Genomic DNA, 17,308 nt, shown 5'->3' with positions numbered 1-17,308 from the left:
GTTCAACTCTTTAGGCTAATAGGGAAATATGAAGCATTTCGTCACAAACAGTCTCCCCGTGGCAGGGGTCGGGTTTAAGGGGGCTGAAAGCTAGTGAAAACACCTGGTACGGTATGCTGGCCACCAGGGCCCCGAAGAGAAGATCAAAAGAGTGTGTATTGGATGAAGATCTGACTGAAGGCTGTCCAGCAGCTGATGTGCCTTTTATACCCTGGCTGTATGCACGCAGCCGCACTGCCCCTGCTACACTAGGTGGACAAGAGAAGAATTCTGATTGATTAGTCTTCGACAAGGCATCGTAAATTACGTATAAATGTATTCCCCCAAAGCGAGGCCGAATCTCAGTACGCGTAGAACAGTGTTGCTTCCGAGTTACTTTGGCAAATCTTCCGATTTGCTCTCACCAGTAACCACTTCATGTACCAAGCGCCAGCTGCACAAGCAATGGAAAACGCAGCACTGCTTGCCAAAGCGGGCAAGTAGCGAGGACCGTCAGACTTTGGCCAGAGATACTATTTTTGGATTAGTAAACCAGAGTCAGACAGAAGCCCGCAGTCCCAAGGGGATAAAACATACCGGGGTCCATATGAGGCTCAGACTCGCGCTGGTGTTGGCGATGGCGAGCGCGGCGGCCTTCTTCTCACGAGTCTGGCCGCAGGTGGCGCCGACCCAGCCGAGCAGGATGGAGTTGACGCCGTAGGTGCCGATGGTGAAGACGCACATGCCGACATAGCGAGCGGCCGTGTTCATGGTGGCGGCGCAGAGGATGAAGCCCGCGAGCGCGACGGCCTTGCTGATGGTGATGTGCCAGGTGCGCTCATTGTAGCGGCCCGAGGACCAGGCCCATGCCACCGAGAGGGCGCCCGCGATCAGATATGGCGGGCAGGTCAGAACCAACGTCACCGTGGTGTTGTCGAACTGGAGCGTCTCGACCAGAGTTGGGAAGAAGTTCTTGAAGCCGTTGGTGGCGATGTGCATGTGCTGCATAAAGGCAAAGACCCAGACTCGCCAGTCGACACAGGCTTGCTGCAGACCTTGCCAGACGCTGCTGTTGCCTTCCTCCTGGTGCCCGACAGTATCGCGCTCGATTCGGTTGTGTGCGAGGATGCGCTCCTCCGGGGTGAGCCAGCGCGTGTCTTTTGGGTGGTCGGGAAGCGTGAAGCAAGCCATCACCGCGATGACGAAGGTCACGGCGCCCTGGATGATGAAGAGCCATTTCCTGGAGAAGGGGGCATTTTTTACAAGTCAGCCACGGCGTGTTCCTATGCTAGGCCTCTACTGAGGGATAAGAGCAGAAACTTGATCTACTCACCAGGCCTTGAGACCGGCAGAGCCGTCCACTACAGAATAGGAAATTAGTATGCAGCTTTATATCTCGTCCATCCAACGGCGAATAACTTACTTCCATATTCTATACCGGCGAAGATGAGTCCAGCAAAGGCCGTGGCAAGAATGTTGCCCGAGTACAAGATACTGATCCGGGTCGCCAGCTCCTTGCGTGTGTAGAAGATGGATAGGATGTATAATGCTCCGGGATAGTACGGTGCCTCGACGACTCCGAGAAAGAATCCTAGATTGACTTGTTAGATTTCCTCTTTGGTAAAGGGGAAGCCAGGTTCGATCACTTACTGGTCAAAACTAGGCCGGTATAGTCTTTAGAGATTGCAGTTAGAGTAGACACTACAGCCCAAGCCATCATAAAGCCACCCATGTACCAAGACGGACGGAGGCGCGTGATGAGCATGTTGCTGGGAATCTGGCCCAGGATGTAGCCCACAAAGAGGGTGGAGATGGCCGTATTGTACTCGTAGGCTTCGAGTTTGAGGTCCTCCTCCAGGCCGTTGAGTCGCGCCAGGGTGATGGCATTGCGATCCAGGTAGTTGAGCCAGTACATCAACCACAGCGTAGGCTATAATTATAGCGTTCAGTATCAAGCGTTATGGGCGACCATTTTTTCTTTGAAACTAACCATGATCCACAAGTCAAGTTTTCGAACGAGCTTTATCTCGGCCGGGTCCGTCTTGCGATGAGCCCCCGAGTAGTCGCCCTCCTGGATGCTGGCCGCTTTCTCATCGGCAACCGGGTCGGGCGTACTGCTGCGACCCAGTGCTGGGGCTTTGGAGTCAACGACAACTGACATGTTGGCTTCGTGCGAACACCTTCTTGTGCCTTTGGGGGAGAAATGGCTATAGGCGAAAGGAGAGACTCGGTTGCCGCTTGAACCTAGGAACCGGATCTTCCGTTCGGGGGCAGACAGACCAAACATCGACCCTTATAAATATTGCTCCTGGCTATTGGAAGGAGAAGAGGGACGGGGAAGAGGAAATGGCCCTCTTCTCCACATAGTCAGCATCTGACCTGCCAAGTGTCCGGGGCCCCATGGGGTGAATGTGAATGGCGGTAAATAATCAGGACCCGACATCGCGGGGTGGATGGTGGCTAGCACCGGAGTTGGATACCCATCATAGGCAAGTCAGATAACTAAGCAGTTGGTCTTTTCTACAAATCATGAAAGTCTTTGACCGACCTGTGAATATGAGGCGGCAGTGCCAAAGCCAAGACAGCCAAGAGAGCTAAGACGACCTTCCCCTCAAAGCCCCATAACCACGGCTTCAGTAATCCCCCGCATCCCAATGCCAAGTGCCCTGAACATCAACAAGGGGACGCCGGTTTGGTAAGCGGGCCGAGGTGAACGTGCGGTTCGGGGTCGAGTGGCGCGGCGTGCTGACCGCTGTATTCTGATCCCGGAGTGGTACAGCAGTATTAGATAGAGTGAGGAATTCGCGGGAGTAGAATTAGGGGTTGATTTCTCGTTAGCCGGGTTGAGCTGATCGATAGCTAGATACTAGCTGGTTACCCCATGATCGACTACACGGGAGAGAAATTACCCTCAGATATTATCCCGATCGATCTGCGTCCGCAGGTGACTCTGCAAACTGAACCGTGCAAAGGGACTGCGCTGACGCAGCGTTCGGCTGTAGCGGAAGAAGACCCAGGGCGCGCCGCAGAAAACGAGGGCAAGGCCCGCGACGACAGTCCCCGCGAGGTTGGCGCCGAGCGCGTCGTGCAGGGCGAGGGCCGCGAGCGGCATAAGGCCCGAGACAAGGGCGCGAACGAAGGCGAGGCCGCAGAAAGCCGAGGCCGCGTACAGCAGGTATGCGTCTGCTAGGTACCCGCTCAGCGTGTAGGCCATCTCGTTGACCGCGAACCCGACGGGCGCCAGGGCCAGCGTCGGCACGATCCACGGCAGGCCTGCGGGCGCCGCCGGCGGCACCGTCCAGGCGTACCAAGCGAGGCCCACGGCGAGGGCCGGGGCGGCGAACGCGAAGCCCACGATCTTGTCCTCACTGGTTTTCGTTCTCAATAATCAGCAAGGAAAACATAAAGAATTGGATATGGATATGGTTATGAAGATCCTGATCTGTCGATGGGACAAAGTAACTTACGGCTGGACGGGTTTGTGCTGCGCCTGCCGCCGCTTCGCAACTCTCATATCCCAAAGCCGTGGCAAAGATGTTAACAGTACACCTGAGGCCATAGCTAGGAATGGTAGAGACGCCTCTGTGTTGGAGAAGCCCATTGATGTGTAGGCTTTCGTCAGTGATTCGGTGAAGAAGTAGATGATGCCCCAAGAGATGGCCGAGATGGCCGTCACCATCATGACCAGGGGCTCCGTGCACAAGAGGTGGACGGGACGGATAAGGACCAAATTCACCAAGGACGCCATGTTAGGTGATTCGTCTGGGTTGTGCCAGTCGAGATTGTGTATTTTGCTGCAACCCCTGAGCTTGGCAATCTTGGCCTTGAGGATCTTGCTCGGTCGGCTCTCTTGCACGCCAAGCAAGCACAGGAAGGTCACCGCAGTGACGATGGCGGAGCTATAATAGACCCTTGGGAGCAGAAGAGCAAAGTAAGCATTTGTCCGTGTTGTACTCTTCTCGTTCCACATACCATTTCCAGCCGTGCGCTGCGTTGATGTAAGCTGCGTACACAGGGCCGAAGCACAGGCCGGCGGTCGAGCCGCCATTCCAAAGCACGACAATCCAGATACGAGTGCGCGTGTTGAAAAGGTCCTCGACACTGCCAGCCGTGACGACGGCCGGTACAGCCGACGCGAAGCCCCCAATGAAACGTCCAATCCAGATAGCAGACTGGTGGGGGGATCGCGGCGACCACGACACAAGATAGACTGAACAGAGCACAGGATATTAGATACGGCAGTCGACGTCCCCCTATCTCTGACAGTGGTGGGATAAAAAGCCCTCCGAACGCTTGGCCGAGATTGTACCTGGCAATTGTTATTAGTGGTTATGTAACCAGGGGCATGGCCTGTCCTTATACGTTTGCACATACATAAATGTGATGGAGACCAGTGACAACCGTTTTCCCAGGCTATATTCGTCTCGGAGAGGATCGGCTACCGCCGCCTTCACAAAAATATTGTCAGTGACTGGCCTCTGGCGATATGACGGTATGCGCCTCAACTTACTCCTGTTGTGCTGACTACAGTGCTGCATAAGATATTTGTGAGCTACACATCCCACTCAATCGCTTCAGCTTAAAAGAGCTATACTCACACGAAAAACTCGAAAAAAATAATGACGGTGGTGTCGAACCCTTTCCTACGACTACTCCAGTTCCTTGGGTGGTCGGGGCTATCACGTCGCCAACGAATGAGATCATCAGGGCCTCGCTCAAGGCCATGGGCACGAAGCTCAGCTGTGTCGAGATCCTCAATCACTGCAACGCAGCCGGCCTTTCCTGAAGAATCCTCCATGGCCTTTTGGAAGTATGATGGAAGTTATGGCTCCCCAGCGGCGTTTCGGGAGCAGTATGGTGGTGGGGAGAGACGGCTTTTGATTCAACCAGAGAAGAGGGGTTGCCTAGCGGTCGGTTGATGTTATACCGTCGAGCTTCTCTCAGGCGGCTTTTCATCAAGTTGAACCGACTTGATGTCAGCCAGGGCATCTCGATTATTGTTGTAGAGCGTTGTACGAGTACCTGTGGAATGTGTGGCTGCAGTGCCAAGCGTGTCCCTATTGAGATATACTTGAACGTCACTGGACCACCACACTGTTCGGTTGAGCTGGCATGTGCGTAATATTTTAGCCCCAGCGGTTCACTTCGGTTTCTTTCATTTGGGTTATTGCTAATACACAACCAGAACCTTCCAAGTCAAGCGCTTACTGCTTCGCCCTCGGCTACTATACGAAGAATACAGAATGTGGCCGACCTGCATCTCCTGTGTCCAATAATATCGCGAGACCTCACATATCAACAGGTCAGCCTAGTCCGAAGGTTTGGGTAGTCTGCAGAGGGTGTGATGTGTGAGACAATAGGGCCGGGAAATGCTTTTATGTATTTAATGACATTCAAAGGAGGGTGTGGTGCGAACAAGACAAAAGACGAGGTATTGGTTCTTTTGGCCAGTTGCTTCAGTACCCATGAGAATGTCTGAACCAGTCGAGTTTTACTGGGGAAATGCCCATCTGACGGGGGCATCTTGCGATTTTCGAAGTGAGTACAGCGACACAGCAGATTTCGCAAGCCAGTATCGTACTTGTCGTTTTCTCATGATCCTTTAGGCGATGCGATAACTACCCCTTCACTTGGCACGCTCCATGCCATTTCCAAAGCAACATTGAACGACGATGTCTACGGTGAAGACGAGACGACACGCCACTTCGAAGAACATATCGCCAGAATCTGCGGCAAAGAAGCCGCGGCCTTCGTCGTGTCCGGCACCATGGCCAACCAGCTGTCGCTGTGCGCACTCGCGCAGGCTCCCTGCAGCATTTTGGCTGACGCAACCGCACATATCATCCACTTCGAGGCGGGCGGCGTGGCTAATCTCTCCGGGGCGACGGTACATCCGGTAAGGCCTTCTAACGGCCACTACCTCACGTTGGAAGACATACAGAAACACGCGGCTGTGGGCCCCGTCGCGCTGGAACGTTGCCCGGTCACCATCGTCAGCCTGGAGAATACGGCGCACGGCAACGTCATACCCCTGCACGAACTTCGGGCCATCAAGGCGTGGACTGACGGCCAAGGCATTGCTGTCCACATTGATGGCGCCCGCATATGGCACGCCGTAGCTGGTGGCGGGGGTAGTCTGAAGGATCTGGCGGCCTGCTGCGACGCCATGACGCTCTGCTTTGGCAAAGGGCTCGCGGCGCCTATTGGGGCTGCTGTCGTCGGCGCCGCGTCCCTGGTGCGGAGAGTCAAACAGCTACGCCAGAGCATTGGCGGCGGGGTGCGCAAGGTCGGTCCCATGGCGGCGGCGGCTTGGCAGGCCGTGCTAGACAGCTTTGGGCCCGGTAGTGTAGATGTCCGTGGAGTGCTCCGGAGCACGCACGATACGGCGAGGGGGTTGGCGGAGATGTGGACTTCGCTGGGCGGCAAGTTTCTCCGCCGGGTCGAAACAAACTTGATCTGGCTTGACTTGAAAGATATTGGGGTGGAAAAGGCCGCGTTTAATGACTTGGCCTGTCGGCATAAAGTCAGAGTGAGGGCGCCGAGGATTGTGGTGCACCCTCAGATTTCCCCTGCTGCCTTGTACCGGTTGGGGCTTGTGTTTCATGAAGTTATGGCGTCAAAGCTAGATATCCATGGTTCAGGAAGTGATGGTATAGCATCCAAACTATAGTCAGGCTAAGAGTGTGTATGTTAAGAGATGGCCGCGGCCAACCATTACCATTAATGTGTCAAAAATAAGGCGAGACTCAACAGCCTAAAAGAATAGCTGAAAAGCACGAAAAGCTTGACCATGATGTAGATCTCTAAGTTCGTGAAATTGACATATTTTTATGTGATTTGGCGAGGCAAGGAAACAAGGCAAGCCAACTAGGTGCCCTCATCACATCATGAACACGGTATTGCCAGCGCAGAAAGAACACAAATTAGCCTAGGATAGTATAGCAATCCATCTCGTCCTCGTTTTGTACATATTGCTCACCACTGTCGTTCAAATCCTTGTACACGACATCAACAATATTGCGGCAAGGACCACCTGGCTCCTTGTCGTAGGGGCCGTGGTCATCCGGAGGGGTGGGTTAATTATATAAACTTCACCTTCCTAGAAGTCGACGGTGATGCTCTCGATTGTTTTGATTCTCGGATCCTTGTAAGTCTCCTGCTTCAATTACAAAGCACAAGATGCCGACCAAAGCTATAGTGTCTGCGTTACAAGTCCTGTGCGCATTGTATACCTACAGCTGGCACCCATCATCATTCGGTGTTTCCCGGCCTTTTCCGAGCAGGGTATAATGCAAGGGGCGTAAAAGCAAGGGGCGTAAATGCAAGTTGGTTCACTTAAGGGGCGGTGTCTTGACCAAGCCGCTGCTATATCATGCAATGTGGCGACTCAAAGAACATCAATCAAATACATCTACTTCCGCTCAGCGAACCTGGCAAAGAAGCTGGCAGATTGCCTTCGCCAATTGTCTATCATTGTCGTACAAAATCTGCTTCCTCCGTCTCTCAGACATACCTTTTCATTTGTGCCGCCCATCGTGCTGTGCCTGAAATCGTTTGCCGCATTCTCCACAATGGGCAGCAGCAAGCCTACTATTGCCATTGTCCACGTCGGCTGGCATATTCCCAGCTCCTACTCCAAGCTGACTGATCACCTCCAATCCTCTGGGCTAGAGGTTCACATTCCACGGTTGCCATCCATGAACGAGACGCGGCCCCCGAATGCAGACCTGGCAACGGATACTCAGCTCATCCGCTCTTATGTAGAAAGCCTCGTCGAAGCGGGCCGCTCTGTCATTCTCGTGCTTCATTCCTACGGAGGCCAAGTGGGCACCAATGCTCTTGTTGGGCTGGGCCTCGAAGCCCGCGCCAAGAAGGGCTTGAAAGGCAGTGTCTCTCACCTCGTCTACATGTGCGGATTTGCGCAGTTGGAGGACAAATCCATGGTCGACAAGGTTAACGAGTTTGGCCACGGCGAGCTAATGTCTTTGGCCTTTGACTTTGCCGAGGACAAGAGCGTCGTCTGCCGCGACCCCAAGATGTCCCTCCTCGGCGACGGCCAGGGCGCCGAAGAGTCAGAGGTCCAGGAATACCTGTCGTCTCTGGCCCGCTGGAACGGAACCTGCATGTACCAGAGCATCTCTCACTGCGCATGGAGGGAGGTCCCCGTGACGTACGTGTACATGAGAAGCGACATGACGGTCCCCCTCAATTATCAAAAATCCATGGTGGAAACCATGAAGAAAGAGGGCAGAGAGGTTGCGACTACCGAGCTGAGTACAGGTCACTGTCCTAATCTGACAAAAGCCAAGGAGGTTGCCGACATTATCTTGAAGGTCGTCATGGGCGAGACGTTGGGCAGTTAGAATTGTCTATGTCGATCTTGGATCATGTTCTTGTACTTTCTTTTCTGGTTCGTTGTCGAGCTGTCAACCCAATAAAAACGAAACCTTGATCATGCAATAGCTGACGTTTAAAATATGCTCACGCGAATAAAAACCATTATATGTATATAATGGCCTAGAAAGCTCTTAAAGGCATGACCATCACATGGATTGAGATAACCTTGATGACATTCTCCGATGACTCAGGGCTTCCTGTATAAAGAGGCCTGCTTCGCTCACTTTCTTGTTTACAATCACCAACACCACTTTCTCCGACAATTCCAATTGAAAGGAAGTCCCATGTAAGGTGGGTCCTCGAGTCCCTGCGCCACAATATCAGCCACAACTTTAACACCCAGCGGGGCGCAGCTCGACTTGCCAGGCTGCCACCTACGGTACTTGCGGCCTAAGCTTTTTTGCTTTAGCTGCATCAACGCGGGAGGTTGCTACCAAAAAGCATCCAAAGAACAATCAATATCTTCCATCATCATCCGCAAGTTTACAGATTATCAATCGCCCAACTTGCATTTCCGCCAACATGTCGTGGAGAAACCAGGGTATCACTGGATCCAACAACATTCCTCTGGGAAGCCGCCGGCGTGGTGACCCCGAAGATGACGGTGCCGTCAAGCGCGAAGCCAGCGTCGATACTCCCAGCTTCTCGAATGGCGATCGCGACCTGAAGCGCGGTCGTAGCCCCGAGCCACGCACCGATGCCGACGGCCCTCGACGCCGCAAGAAGCGCAACCGATGGGGCGATGCCTCGGAGAATAAAGCAGCTGGCCTGATGGGCTTGCCGACAGCCATTGTTGCGAACATGACGAGTGAACAACTCGAGGCTTACACTTTGCATCTGCGAATCGAGGAGATCAGCCAGAAGCTTCGCATCGACGATGTCGTGCCAGCCGATGGAGACAGGTAAGTGACAAATCTCATCTTAATCTTTGAATTCTGAACATACACTGACTGCTATATTCTCTGTTTACAGGTCTCCTTCGCCCGCGCCCCAATACGACAACTACGGTCGCCGTGTCAATACTCGAGAATACCGTTACCGAAAGCGCCTGGAGGACGAGCGCCACAAGCTGATTGAGAAGGCCATGAAAACCATTCCTAACTACCACCCGCCTCAGGACTACCGCCGTCCCACAAAGACCCAGGAGAAGGTCTACGTGCCAGTCAACGATTACCCGGAGATTAACTTCAGTGAGATTGCTAACCCTCTAACCTTTCTAACCATACTCCTTCCCCGTGTCGTCCAAGGTCTTGCCAGAGGAGCCGTCGCAAATGCTGTAGATGGGCTGTGGACAAGCCTGGCTTCATCTTCTAACCATCTAACCTCGTATTCACCTGTCACCTATTGCAGACTTACTAACACATAGCTTCTTCCTACTAAAGTCGGTTTACTTATTGGGCCCCGTGGCAACACCCTGAAGAAGATGGAAACTGAGTCACAGGCCAAGATCGCCATTCGTGGTAAAGGTTCCGTCAAGGAAGGCAAGGGCCGTTCCGATGCCGCGCACGCCAGCAACCAGGAAGAGGACCTTCACTGTCTTATTATGGCTGATACCGAGGAGAAAGTCAACAAGGCCAAGAAGCTCATTCACAATGTCATTGAGACGGTAAGTCCATACCTGCCCCCTCGCTAATATGTGCTTACACTAATAATCAAACAACAGGCCGCTTCGATCCCCGAAGGGCAGAACGAGCTCAAGCGCAACCAGCTTCGTGAGCTTGCTGCTCTGAACGGTACACTCCGAGACGATGAGAACCAGGCCTGCCAGAACTGCGGACAGATCGGTCACCGCAAATACGACTGCCCTGAGAAGCAGAACTTTACTGCCAACATCATTTGCCGAGTCTGCGGTAACGCTGGTCACATGGCCAGAGATTGTCCCGACAGACAGCGGGGTGCCAACTGGCGTAATGACGGTCCTCCTGGTCGCCCGGCCGCCCGGATTGGTGGCGGTGATGCTGTCGACCGCGAGTACGAGGTAAGTCTTTGATTCCGGCTATCTGTTTACATGACTCTAGATTACTAACGTCAACCAGCAATTCATGCAAGAACTCGGCGGCGGCTCTGGTCCTCCTGCGCGCATCGAGGCTGGTCCTGGTTCCTATAACAACGGCGGCGGAGAGCCCAAGCCTTGGCAACGCGGCGCAACCGGCGCAGCTGCTCCTTGGCGTACTCGCAACAACGATCAAGGTAACGATGGTGATCGCGGCGACCGCGGTGGTGGCGGTGGTGCTGCTCCTTGGCGAAGTCGTGGTGATCGCGGTGATCGCGGCCATGACAACAACCAAGGCTCTAATGATTACTATGGTGGCAATAACTACAACAGTGGTGGCGGTTCTGGAGCTGCTCCATGGCAGCAAGCCGCACCGCAGCAACCGCCTGCCTACCCCTCGTATCCTGGCTACCCCGGTTATGCTGCACCTGGCATGGGCGCTCCCCCAGCTGCCCCTGGAATGGGTGCTCCCGGCGCGACTGGCTTGGGGGCACCACCTGGACTGCCTGGCAACCTTAACGCGCTGATTCAGCAGTACGCTGGTGGTGCCGCGCCTCCTCCGCCACCGCCCTCGGATGGCGCTCCGCCGCCCCCTCCTTCGGACATTCCTCCTCCGCCCCCGCCTGGTGCTTGAGTTTAGCGGCATCCGGACCGGTGTCCACGTACACTAACCAGCATTGACTCCAGCACTTATTGGCATCTCGAGTGGTTTATATCATTGACACAAAGCAGGCAGTCTGATTCATCTAGGGTATTAACTGCATGCAGGGACAGTCATTACAGCAGCAACACCTCATTTGGTAAATGGGGAGATGGTGCACATACGAGTGCAGGTCTGGTCTGAATGTTCTTGTAGTATTAGCTGTAATCGCTTAACATTGATTTTGCACATCTGATTTGGCCTGACTCTTGGTCGCTTATCATGTATCCATGCTTACTTACTACTTGGCGAGTGATGTTGATAGGACCTGATTGCTTGCCTGGGCAGGATTGCTCGCTAACCAACTTCCTACCCGTCGTTATAATTGGCTACGAATGACGGATTACCCGTGAAGTCGCCGCGATATCTCACAGTCGGATGGGAGGAAGACCCGGCACCGATCACCTTCAAATGAGTATCAAGCTTTACAGACTGTGTATAAGGCTACATAACCTAATCATTTCTGAAAGTCATTGCCAAGAATCATCGCCAGTGCTCTTAATCCAAACCGTCTCTACCCCATCAAACTTTTCAAGCAGCCTAAACCATGCCATTTGCAGCACCAGGAGGGCCAAAGCCACAGTCACTATCGGTGCCCTTACAATGATAACTAGTGAGGAGGCGGGTCCAGTCGGGGATCAATGAATGGACATGCATACTCCATCAATGCCTGATCTGCCTCATCAATGGGCTCCTGCCCCTGATATTGTTGGCTGAACTCCTGCTCCTGCACATTTTGTGGCGGTTGCGGGGCAAACTGTTGGGTATACTGCTGAGTGTATTCCTGCTGGGGCTGCTGTACGTGCTTTTGCTGAGGGTACTCCTCCTGTTGGGCGTACTCATGCTGCGGCTGCTGAACATACTTCTGCTGGGGGTTCTCCTGCTGCTGGAACAATTCATATCGCTGCCGGTCGAACAGGGACTGTTGCTCGGCAGACGGCGGGCCCGGGGCATTTACCGTATTCAGGGCATTGATAATGGCCTGATAGAAAAGGAGATTGGTTAGATGAGATATATTCGAGGTCGCAGAAAGCTGGCACGTCGAAGGGGGTTTCAGTTTTACATACGAATCTTTGGTTCTTGATGTCTTTGGATGAACCCTTAAAACCATGAATATTGCGGATGTGCTGGAGGAAGGGATTCCAAGTCGTTCCATAGTAGCCACATGAGCATTGAAATAGCTCGTCCAGCTGTCCCTGCTGGTCTCGGTTGTATGCCGAGTTATCGACATGTTTGCTGGATATGTGGCTGGTGATGCTGTGTTGGGTGTTTTTGAGCCCAGGATGGTTCGGGTCCTCCTCCAAGCAGGGGACGCAAATTACTCTGCCATCGTCTCCCAGCCTGCCGTGGAATCCGTGGAAGCCGCGGTAGTTGATACCATCGGCTTCGGCTGGTCTCTCGGGACCCTTCTCGGACTGCTCGTCCATGATGCCCTCTGCTGGATCCATGGGGGTTGGTAGTTGGTGGTTGGTCTGCGGCAGGGTTAGTGTCTTTGTGTAAAGCTAGCTCCGAGGAAAGATAAAGAAACTAGTCATTTCTGGTGCTGGGATGAGGTGTTGGGGCAAGACAAACCTTGTGGCAAGATTGTCGTTTGTTTGTTTGTCACAAATTCGCCCAAGAGGTTGGGCGGAATTGGCAGTTTGTGGTGTTGGGACGAAGTGTTCGGAGGGGAAGGAAGGAAGGGAGAAGAGGACTTCACAGCGGGATTCGTGGGGTAAGCAATTTTTGTATTCCCATCTATCGTCGCCTAGGGCTTCCTCACTGTTCTACACGCTCGCCGACTGTGTTGTGCCTCGGCGACGGTATTGTACGAGGTTGCCCCCTCAACGCAAAGCTACAAATAAAGCCTACGGATCAGGCATAGTGGCGTGCAAAGTAAAGCTCAAGGTATAGCTTGACATGCTGGGACTAGATATAACATGTTTGTCTCTAATAAACACTACTTGAGCAGTTGCCTAAAAGGCTATAATGTTTAACAATGCATGCTGTCTGCCTATTTACCTGACTTACCTCTTACCTACAATTCCTTATTTAGCCGAGGTTGATTAACACATTATTAATAGTTGTATCTTTATGTTATAGGGTGATCACTTATGTCTCGGTGACCCTTGGGCCGTAGTCGTTAATTTTAGGGTTTCTTGATCTTAACCGTCCCGTTCAGATGCCTGAAAACTGTGTGATGGCCCTAGATGAGACTGTCTAGCGTCGCCTTTGTCTATGGTTTCATCATCGGTAATGCCACAAGACTGGCCGGTGCTGGCTGGGGACCCAACAGCAAGACAAGAACAGAAAAAGGCGAGAAGCATGTACACGGTCGACAATCTATACGTATAAAAATCAACTCTAGGCTAGGTTGAAAGAGGAAGAAACAAAATTTCAAACAGTCAACCCTCTGTTCAGCTGTCCGACTTTGCCGGCAACATGACATGACACAATGATAAATATATCACATCTTATACTGTGCCATCAATCTTCATCATTTTTGCCTTTACAGAACCCGCTCGGGCCTTCGAATATCTGAGAAACACATAACCATTGAGGCTTATGTACCAGGTATCTTGTCACCATGCAGATGGTGGCTCCCCCTCCCCTCCCCCTCGCTGCTGGCTGCTTAGATCCTTGCTATTGGGACGCCTATCGGCCTGCCGCTAGACAATAAGACTAGCTACTGAAGCTTCTGAATCACTGGGTCATTGGCCTGAGAAGCGATGGTGCGTACTCGAGGATCCTGGCGATCGAAGACATACGTAGCATAGAGTTAGTTGAGTATGCCACTAGCTACACGTTCCACTATTGACGTTTGTTTCATGCCGTTAGCCATCGAGTTCAAAGCATGCCAGGGTTGCGATATATGAATGATCCCTGTATGTTTATCAACGTACGGATTCATGCCAATTTTGGGCTTCAAATGATGCTTCAGTAGCCTGCAGTTCTCTAGGAGATATATAGAGCCTTTCATCTGAATAATAAGAAACAAGGGAAATACCATAGTAGACATCGGCCGTGAATGGGACGCTGTGTATTAGGCTATAGAGATATCGGGGATGCAAGGAACACCCGTACAAGGCCTTTTGAACGACGATGGAAGGTAGACAGAAATCAGGGAATCACGTGCATATCCATATTTGCTTTTGCGATTCAGTTTTAGAGCACACGTTAGTTATTTGAAACTGATGCATAATTTCATGTTTCAGACAGAAGTTTGCCAGCCAGATTCCCTACCTGGAATTCACGACTACCCGCAGATCAAGGCTGGCTTGTGTTCTCAGGTCCTGCTTGCTCGAAATTTCAAGGGTACAAAGCCAGTCATCACCGAGTTGGCCGCGATGTGACAACTCAACTTCTATTGTCGTAGTGCAGTAGCCGACCGCAATGACCGCGTGGAAGACAAAACCTGCATACGGGCTTCGTATTCCCTTCGTTGGTGGCTTGCGAAACAAACTTGTAATCATCCACCTCTTCGAATGATAGACTCAATAAGTTTCATTTTCATACCTATCTGTCTGTTCGTTACGGATCGTCAATGACTGCATGCCAGTGGTTTTTTTGTTTTTTTTGGTTATGGCGGCAATGTCCGAGGCAGAGGATTCATCTCAAATCGGAATTCGGATCCTACCGTATATGTGAGCTGAGTTGAGGTGCACTGACAAAAGGGCTCTTGCCGGTGGCTTGTCAGGGGTGCGCAGCAAACCGTGGAATGATTGCTGCTTTCGATCTATGCGGCCATGCCCGCATACCAATGCCGGGCCGTTGATGATGGTATCTCAAGGGCGATGTGCAGCTGAAGAAGTAAGAAAGAGGAGCGATGATGAATGACTCGTGCCTCGACAGCCTGGGGGGTGTTAAAGTACCAAAAGAAACAACGACAACACACGACTCGACCACATCCAGTTATCGTCCGTTGTCTGGTGTGCTTGGGGACGCCGCATAGCATGGTGGTTCTTTAGCTGCTTTGTCGACGACGCCACCTTGTCCCTGTTGGGTATAGTGGTGGCGGATAGAGGATCCGCCGGGGCTGAAGATCCCTACGGTCATTGACATGGACAGGGCCTGGCCAAAGAACTACGGACGGGGGAGGGGTTATCTAGTCAGCCAGTAAGCTACCCCAGGACTCTGGAAGGTTGGGAGAACAAATGTGATCAGTAGTTGGATATGTGAGGGCTTTGGCCCAGGCATCCTGCATGGCGCCCCTTGATATTGACTAATAGCTCTTTTAACATAGCATAATGGGCTCATCCCTACATTCCACTTGTAGGGGCTTTTTGGTTGCCAGCCATGGGGCTTTTCTCATAAAACATTCATCACTCCCACGCCTATGATGATGGGGCTTTCAACATACTCGACTACCTACCTCATCAGTTGGACGTGATTCGAGACCCCTGGGAAGAAAGGCTAAGAAAAGGGTGCCAAAAGACAAGCAACATCACCCCCTAGCCAACAAGATGGTCAACCAGGATGCAAGCAACGGCCCTCTGCCAACATACTTTGAGCATAGCTGGGCCATCCTCAGCAGCATCGGTATCATCAATGTTTGCTTCGGTTTGATGGTTATTGGCATCGTGGGCTTCCCACCCATTGCAATCGTCCCAATTGTCGTATCTACCGCCACCGCAGTGGCCAATGGTCTATGTTATTTCGCCTTCTACACCGATTACGCCAAGACCAATACCATAGTAGCCTCTGCTTTCGCTGATCTATTCTGGATGGTGAGTCACCTTTCTCTCTTGTTGCGTAGACAATGATGACCAGACATGTGTGCTCGTTGGGCTGCTGCCAAAAGCTGACATGACTCCTGTTCCAGGTTCAAGAGGCAGGCCTGTCCTTCTACTCGTACGCCATCCTCGCCCGGATGTTACACAAGCGCACCAAGCAGGCCTTCATGGCCGTATTCTGGACCCTGATGCTCGGGATCGTCGTCCTGCGGACCATGATCATGATACATCGAATCAAGTACCTGATCGGCGACTCGAACTCGGTAGAGCTTCTGACGCTCATCAACCGCTTTCACATGGGCTACTTTATTTCCATCGCCCTCATCGAATGCATCAGCTCCATGCTCTTGCTCCTGAAGTTCAACATGGCTCGTCGGGTCTCAATAAAAGCGGCGCTACAAAGCGGCACGGGCGTGCTGTTCAGCTACCTAATGCGAAGCACTGAAGTCCGTCTGGCGCTTCTCGCATTGGTAGGGATCACGCGGGCCGTTACGTACTCTTTCCAGGCCACGGCGCAGTCAGCATCCTCAGTGGCCAGCCAGCTGGATCGCTTTGCTTACACACTCGAATGTACTTTTCCAATTATGTTACTGTAAGATTCATCGTGCCCTGCCCTCATCCCCCACTGTTTCGATATACTTGTACCGCAGACCAGAAACCTGTTTTTAACGATAGAGGATTGCAGAATTGATATACTTGCATCCAGGCTGGTTTACGACACTCACGCCCACAACCCCTCGTACCACCGGGAGAACCGGTCAGTCCCTAGGTCGGGGCACTTCACGCAGACGACTACGATCGAGGAGTTCAAGCTGTACCCGATGGCCAACGTCGAGCGCCGCATCGAGGTCAGCGGCACCACGCGCCAGAAGTCGAGCTCTGAGGAAAACATCATCGGGCGCGCCTCCAGTTCCTTCCATAGTCATCTCCACCATGCGGTCTCGAGCGGCGACATGAGGGACGCCGATGGAAACGAAGCGAGGAGTACTACCGATGCCAAGTCTAGCCTGCAGTCCGGCGGCATCAGCAAGACGGTGGAGTTCAATGTATTTAGGCATGACGAGAATTAATGAATGGTTGGGTGGCTTAAAAAATACGATAGCTTAATGATACTATATTTCCCTCCCTGTCTTGGCTGTATCTGAGTCGGGCCTGTTGATTGGTAACGCCGTTTGACGAAAGTCCTTGTGGCGTTCGCAAATATAAAGCCGCTTTGATGTGATCAACTAAGCAAACTATAGCCCACTGGCCGGCGCCCGAACACCCCTTGCGTGCGGCAAGGGTCTGTTTGCTCGAGAAACCTTCGGAGCCAAGTTCAACAACCTGACACCACCTCGCTAACTAGCCAAGGCACTGATCCATGAGGCAATCAGCCGAATTCCGGGGGCTTATTCGTTTGGAAGCAGTTTGGGGAAGCGAGGGAGGATTGCGACATGAGCGTAATCAGGCCCCGTAGCCAACCCTCAGCTCCCATGAAGGCCAGCTGTATGTATGAAACCGTGAATCTGGTATCCAGCTTGCTCTGGA

At 52.6% G+C, this 17,308-nt stretch overlaps 7 protein-coding genes across 7 annotated transcripts; 4 read left to right on the top strand and 3 right to left on the bottom strand.

Annotated features, from left to right (window-relative positions):
* Positions 1–341: 341 nt before the first annotated feature.
* Positions 342–2,140, bottom strand: PG998_008210 (major facilitator superfamily domain-containing protein; the record flags this gene model as incomplete). The annotated part of the gene is made up of 6 exons (XM_066875026.1): positions 342–512; positions 577–1,219; positions 1,313–1,340; positions 1,403–1,570; positions 1,630–1,909; positions 1,970–2,140. 6 exons carry the CDS (start codon positions 2,138–2,140, stop codon positions 342–344), a joined length of 1,461 nt encoding a protein of 486 aa, XP_066730971.1.
* A 750-nt stretch (positions 2,141–2,890) lies between these two features.
* PG998_008209 (uncharacterized protein) lies at positions 2,891–4,777 on the bottom strand (the record flags this gene model as incomplete). The annotated part of the gene is made up of 7 exons (XM_066875025.1): positions 2,891–3,347; positions 3,447–3,890; positions 3,952–4,151; positions 4,174–4,288; positions 4,354–4,427; positions 4,490–4,511; positions 4,578–4,777. 7 exons carry the CDS (start codon positions 4,775–4,777, stop codon positions 2,891–2,893), a joined length of 1,512 nt encoding a protein of 503 aa, XP_066730970.1.
* Positions 4,778–5,450: 673 nt separating this feature from the next.
* On the top strand, positions 5,451–6,649 carry PG998_008208 (uncharacterized protein; the record flags this gene model as incomplete). Its single annotated transcript, XM_066875024.1, has 2 exons — positions 5,451–5,517; positions 5,586–6,649. 2 exons carry the CDS (start codon positions 5,451–5,453, stop codon positions 6,647–6,649), a joined length of 1,131 nt encoding a protein of 376 aa, XP_066730969.1.
* Positions 6,650–7,550: 901 nt separating this feature from the next.
* Positions 7,551–8,770, top strand: PG998_008207 (uncharacterized protein; the record flags this gene model as incomplete). The annotated part of the gene is made up of 2 exons (XM_066875023.1): positions 7,551–8,312; positions 8,720–8,770. 2 exons carry the CDS (start codon positions 7,551–7,553, stop codon positions 8,768–8,770), a joined length of 813 nt encoding a protein of 270 aa, XP_066730968.1.
* Positions 8,771–8,898: 128 nt separating this feature from the next.
* PG998_008206 (zinc knuckle) lies at positions 8,899–11,003 on the top strand (the record flags this gene model as incomplete). The annotated part of the gene is made up of 5 exons (XM_066875022.1): positions 8,899–9,278; positions 9,349–9,566; positions 9,759–9,982; positions 10,040–10,354; positions 10,413–11,003. The coding sequence occupies 5 exons, from the start codon at positions 8,899–8,901 to the stop codon at positions 11,001–11,003; spliced, it is 1,728 nt and encodes a 575-aa protein (XP_066730967.1).
* A 676-nt stretch (positions 11,004–11,679) lies between these two features.
* Positions 11,680–12,496, bottom strand: PG998_008205 (uncharacterized protein; the record flags this gene model as incomplete). Its single annotated transcript, XM_066875021.1, has 2 exons — positions 11,680–12,051; positions 12,137–12,496. 2 exons carry the CDS (start codon positions 12,494–12,496, stop codon positions 11,680–11,682), a joined length of 732 nt encoding a protein of 243 aa, XP_066730966.1.
* A 3,015-nt stretch (positions 12,497–15,511) lies between these two features.
* On the top strand, positions 15,512–16,851 carry PG998_008204 (uncharacterized protein; the record flags this gene model as incomplete). Its single annotated transcript, XM_066875020.1, has 3 exons — positions 15,512–15,775; positions 15,871–16,373; positions 16,488–16,851. 3 exons carry the CDS (start codon positions 15,512–15,514, stop codon positions 16,849–16,851), a joined length of 1,131 nt encoding a protein of 376 aa, XP_066730965.1.
* Positions 16,852–17,308: the final 457 nt, after the last annotated feature.

This window comes from Apiospora kogelbergensis (genome assembly GCF_038363985.1).
Source record: "Apiospora kogelbergensis strain CBS 113332 chromosome Unknown utg000005l_segment0_segment0, whole genome shotgun sequence".
Taxonomy (NCBI): Eukaryota; Fungi; Ascomycota; class Sordariomycetes; order Amphisphaeriales; family Apiosporaceae; genus Apiospora; species Apiospora kogelbergensis.
Note: the sequence above shows the minus strand (reverse complement) of the source record. Positions and strands in the feature narration are given on the sequence as shown.